Source organism: Lynx canadensis, chromosome A1 (genome assembly GCF_007474595.2).
Source record: "Lynx canadensis isolate LIC74 chromosome A1, mLynCan4.pri.v2, whole genome shotgun sequence".
In the NCBI taxonomy this organism is placed as follows: Eukaryota; Metazoa; Chordata; class Mammalia; order Carnivora; family Felidae; genus Lynx; species Lynx canadensis.
Window position 1 is genome coordinate 121,770,117 of NC_044303.2, and position 5,111 is coordinate 121,775,227.

The window sequence follows — 5,111 nt, forward strand, 5'->3', positions numbered from 1 at the left end:
CACTCACATAAATGCCCATGTGGTCCCTACTTTGGACCCTCAGACAGATTTCGTGTGGTCTTTATGTGGGGTGTGTGCATGGAGAGGGGGGAGGGATATGCATGTGCTTTTTAATTGTAATTTAATGCCACAGGGGTGAGGATGGGGTATTTGGTCTCCACTTTACGTCAGTCCCAGTGTTCCCTGTTATATACCCAACTGATCTGCTTTACTGGACTTGCTCCTGACAGAACTGAAGCTTGAAAATCCTATAAAGTATACAGTGTTCATAGTTCTTCTCGTTCGTTTCTCTGTGGTCTTTACCTCATCTCCTCTCTCTTCAGGGCCTTCTCAGAAAGACTGCTCCCTAAGGATGGGTGTCACCTCACTGCTGGCTGCATAGACCTGTCAGTGGACCTTCTCTGAAGGGAAGGATGAGAAAAATCCAAAGAACACAAGTTGTCTGATGCAAGAGTGGCTTTTGATTTGTGGTCCTAATGCCTGGGGATGCTAGGACGGGGGCTGGTGAACTGAAGGCCAGCGCGGAGGCCTAAGGAGGTCAGTTACTCTTGCTCTGGCTCTGACCCTTGCCTGACCTCGACCGACCCTGGCAAGTGTCTCCCAGCCCCTGAGGGGACAAAGCAGAGAAGGATGGATGTGGATGGGCCTTTCCTTCTGTTTCTAGGGGTTCAGCTTCTTAGACAATTAGGGTATGATTAGGTGATTGTGGATCTCAGGGCACCATGGGGTCAGGCAAGCTCCAAAATCTTCTCCCTAGAGGATCCAGCCTCCCTTCTTTTCCTTCCCCACTTTCCATTTGCCTTCCTGCATTGGGCAGAAAATGAGAATGAGTGGTCCTAAACGCTGGTGAAGTGATGAAATAATGCTGCGTTCAACTTCTGGGAAGTTAAGGTCCTAGGAAAGAAGCTCTTGACTCATTTAAAATGTGTTTCATTTAAGTTAACCAGAATGGTACTGTTTGGCTGGAGCTGGAGGTTCCTACCATCTAGTCCAGCCTTCTTCTTGTGGGTAAACTGAGGCCTGGCCAGGGTCACACAAAGCCCAATATTAGAATGCTGTCTAAAAGCCAGCCGTCCTAAGGCCCACAGTTCTGGTGTGTATTCCGTATTTCAAGAATTCCACCAGCCTTGCTCTGGGTCTTGTACGTGAATCTACATCTTCTCCACTGCAGTGCAAGTTTATAGTCAATTTCCTGCAGTGGATTTTAGACTGGCGACTCCGTGAGGGCAGGGATGGAGTCTGATTCTCATCTGTGGCCCAGCCCTCTGTGTGGAGTCTGGCACAGAGCAGGTGTTGAACGAAGGAAGGACAGCAGGGAACCAGATCGCACCTTTAGATCAGTCATTCTCCAGGGAGATTACTTAAGCCACCCCGGCTCCCAAATGCTTTAGCTTTAAGTGTTGAGGGAAGAAGAAGAGAGCAACCAACATTTATTTCATGATTTCACTGTGCCAGGCAGCATGCTGAAAGCTTATCTCAGTGCACTGCTCGCAACAGTTAGTGGAGGGGAAACTATTTCATATATGATGAAAGTTCAGTCCAACAATGTTTGAGGTGGCTCATGGCCTCTAAGTCAGCAAGAGGCAGAGATGCATGTTGAATCTGAGGGCAAGGCTGCGCCCAAACATTAGGTTGTGAGGTTTGCCGAGCACTAGATATGGTGCTCAATGCTTTCCTTTCTATTCTAGTTTGAAAACACCTTCACCAGAACCCAAGAAGGCAAACAGGAGTGCAGTTGCCGTTTTACAGACGAGGAAACCAAGGCTCAAGAGAGTTTAGTGGGAGGGCAGCCCTTGGCCTCAGGCCCCTGGGCTCAGTCCTCCTCCCCGGTTACAGATTACAGGACGGTTACAGGACGCACAGGACCCATGCAAGGGGGCTGGCTGCAATACGGAGAAGAGGGATTGGCAGGATCCGAGGGTGGGGAGCCCAGATCTAGGCAGGATTTGCTCTTAGGCCAAAGGTGACCTCTCCACACCCAACCTCCGTGTTCACATTCTGAGAGACCCGGCCCCCATACGCGGGCGCGCAAGGCCCAGCCCTCCGGCTGGGGAGACTTCCGAAACTCGAAGGTCGCTCCCCGGCGGTGGCGGCGTCCGAGGTGAGGTGGGCTCAGCTGGGCGCGCAGGTCTCGGCTCCGAAGCCCGGAGGGCGGCGCTGCGGCGCGGTCCCAGGATTCCCTATCCATTATTCACGATGTTTACTAGCGCGGGCAAAGGAGAGGACACCAGGGGGAAGGAGAGGGGATCAGAGCGAGGCGGGGGCGGAGCAATACTAACCCTGGGGCACTTCGGGTCCCAAAACTTCGGGAGGATAAGTGCGAAATGATGAAGAGCTGGGAAGTCAGATGTGGGGCCCGGCACACAGTAGGCCGTCCGTGAATATTCGTGGAATGGATAACGGAACGAGTGAGCCAAGGGCTCTCTTCCCAACTAGCTCTGTTGTCTCGGGCGAGTCACTTAACCCCCTCGTTTTCCTCACCTGGAAAGCAGAATAACAGTATCTACTCCGCAGGGTGTGCGGATACCATGAACTAAGTCTCTAAATGGCCTACCACGTATTAGGAGCTCAAAAATGGTAGCTCTTGTTCTGGCGAATGGGGCTTGTGAGGTTTGGCAGCCGAGTGGAAGTGCACTGACTGACTCACAAGGCCGGTGGGCAGTTCTGAACTGTTACTATTCTAAACAGAACTCATTAAGCTTCCTTCCACTGACGGGTTGGGGAAAGGGAGAGGGGGCCAAGTTGTCTTTCTCTAGCGAAGGCCAGAACTGCCAGCGTTGGGAGGAAGCCGCTGGTCTCCAGGACCCGGCAGACATTTATTTCCCCCATTTCCACCCCGCCGGGCGATTGGGGTCACCTGGGGCTCATTCTGGCAGCCCCTCACCCTCCCTGGAGCCCGTCTGGGCGCATGGAGGCGCCTCTTCGCTGAGCCGCGGGGCCGGACTCTGGTGGACGGCTCGGGCGTGGGGCCAGGAGCGCCCTGGAAATGGGCAGTTTGGCGGCAGCGAGGCCGACAAGGAGTGTGTGTGTGTGTGTGTGTGTGTGTGTGTGTGTAGAAGGGTCAGCTTCCTGGACCCACTCAGGCCGTGGCTGCCCTTCGATCTGGGCAGTGCGAGTTGGGACAGGACGGAGAGGTTTGAGACTTTGGGGGAAACTAGTCCACCAAGAAGAAACAATCCGGAAGGTCTGCCGGCCTGGAGCCAGGCGGGGCGGGGCAGGCCCGGAGAGGCCAGGCCCGACCGGGGTATAAATGCTGTGGCGGGGGCGGCTGTGGCGGGCGCACAGACGCGCGCCTAGAGCTGCTGCCTGGCCTCGCCTCCCGGGCCGCCCCTGCGAGTCCCGGGCGCGTGAGCACGCCTGCGCGCGCCCGGGCCCTTCCTGGCAGGCTGCTTGTAAGATGAGTGAAGAAGCAGGTGGGGGAGAGGGGAGGCAGCGAGCGAGAGGGCGAGGGGAGCGCGGGCGCTGAGCGGCGCTCACTTGGAGCGCGGCGAGCGAGCGAGACGAGCCTGATCCATGTCCCTCGCTGCCTCCCTGCCAGGCGCGCGAAGATGATGGCCATGAACGCCAAGCAGCCTTTCGGCATGCATCCGGTGCTTCAAGAACCCAAATTCTCCAGCCTGCACTCCGGTTCCGAGGCCATGCGCCGAGTCTGTCTCCCAGCCCCGCAGGTACGTACTGGAGCATAATTACCGCTCTAAGGCACATTTTTTGACAGGCACTAGCTTCATGTTTTTTTCATGTCGCCCAGAACAATCGCCGCTGTCTGAACCCCTCTCCTTGTCTCCCCCGCGCTCTCTCCCGGCGCGCTCTCTCTCTCATTCATGTCTCTCTGATCCACACGTCTGTTCCAGCAAAGCCTCTGTCTCCGTATTAATTTTTATGACCTGGGCTTTGAGGAGAGGCATCTCGGTTGCTTGAAAATGTGTTTTAATCCTGAGTTGACAGTATTCCCCACTGACCGTGCTGTGCGCCTTCTCGCTTGCAGCTGCAGGGTAATATATTTGGAAGCTTTGATGAGAGCCTGCTGGCACGCGCCGAAGCTCTGGCGGCGGTGGATATCGTCTCCCACGGCAAGAACCATCCGTTCAAGCCCGACGCCACCTATCATACCATGAGCAGCGTGCCCTGCACGTCCACTTCGTCCACCGTGCCCATATCCCACCCGGCCGCGCTCACCTCACACCCACACCACGCCGTGCACCAGGGCCTCGAGGGCGACCTGCTAGAGCACATCTCTCCCACGCTGAGCGTGAGCGGTTTGGGCGCCCCCGAGCACTCGGTGATGCCGGCGCAGATCCACCCGCATCACCTGGGCGCCATGGGCCACCTGCACCAGGCCATGGGCATGAGTCACCCACACGCCGTGGCGCCTCACACCGCCATGCCCGCGTGCCTCAGCGACGTGGAGTCGGACCCGCGAGAGCTCGAGGCCTTCGCCGAGCGCTTCAAGCAACGGCGCATCAAGCTGGGAGTGACCCAGGCGGACGTGGGTGCGGCTCTAGCCAACCTCAAGATCCCCGGCGTAGGCTCGCTCAGCCAGAGCACCATTTGCAGGTTCGAGTCTCTCACTCTCTCCCACAACAACATGATCGCGCTCAAGCCGGTGCTCCAGGCCTGGCTGGAGGAAGCCGAGGCCGCCTATCGAGAAAAAAACAGCAAGCCAGAGCTCTTCAACGGCAGTGAGCGGAAGCGCAAACGCACGTCCATCGCAGCGCCGGAGAAGCGCTCGCTCGAGGCCTACTTCGCTATCCAGCCGCGGCCCTCATCCGAGAAGATCGCGGCCATTGCTGAGAAACTGGACCTTAAAAAGAACGTGGTGAGGGTCTGGTTTTGCAACCAGAGACAGAAACAGAAACGAATGAAGTACTCAGCGGTCCACTGACTGCGGCGGGGCGCGGCGTCCGGGGCCGGGGCCGGGGCCGGGAGAGCGGAGTGTATGCCACCCCCCAGAGTGTGTGTGTGGGGGGAACGGTTATGGGGAACTCCAAGACGTTTCCTGGCAGGTCAGGCTGTCTCCCCCGAAGCCACAGACTTTCCCCTTTATCCTACCTGGTTGCCTCCCGGACTTCTCTTTCTCTTTTTTCCTTTCCATTGCCACCTGAAAAGTTATG

At 56.9% G+C, this 5,111-nt stretch overlaps 1 protein-coding gene across 1 annotated transcript; it reads left to right on the forward strand.

Annotated features, from left to right (window-relative positions):
• The first annotated feature begins 3,548 nt into the window (after positions 1 to 3,548).
• Positions 3,549 to 4,882, forward strand: POU4F3 (POU class 4 homeobox 3). The gene is made up of 2 exons (XM_030300794.1): positions 3,549 to 3,668; positions 3,986 to 4,882. Exons 1-2 carry the CDS (start codon positions 3,549 to 3,551, stop codon positions 4,880 to 4,882), a joined length of 1,017 nt encoding a protein of 338 aa, XP_030156654.1.
• Positions 4,883 to 5,111: the final 229 nt, after the last annotated feature.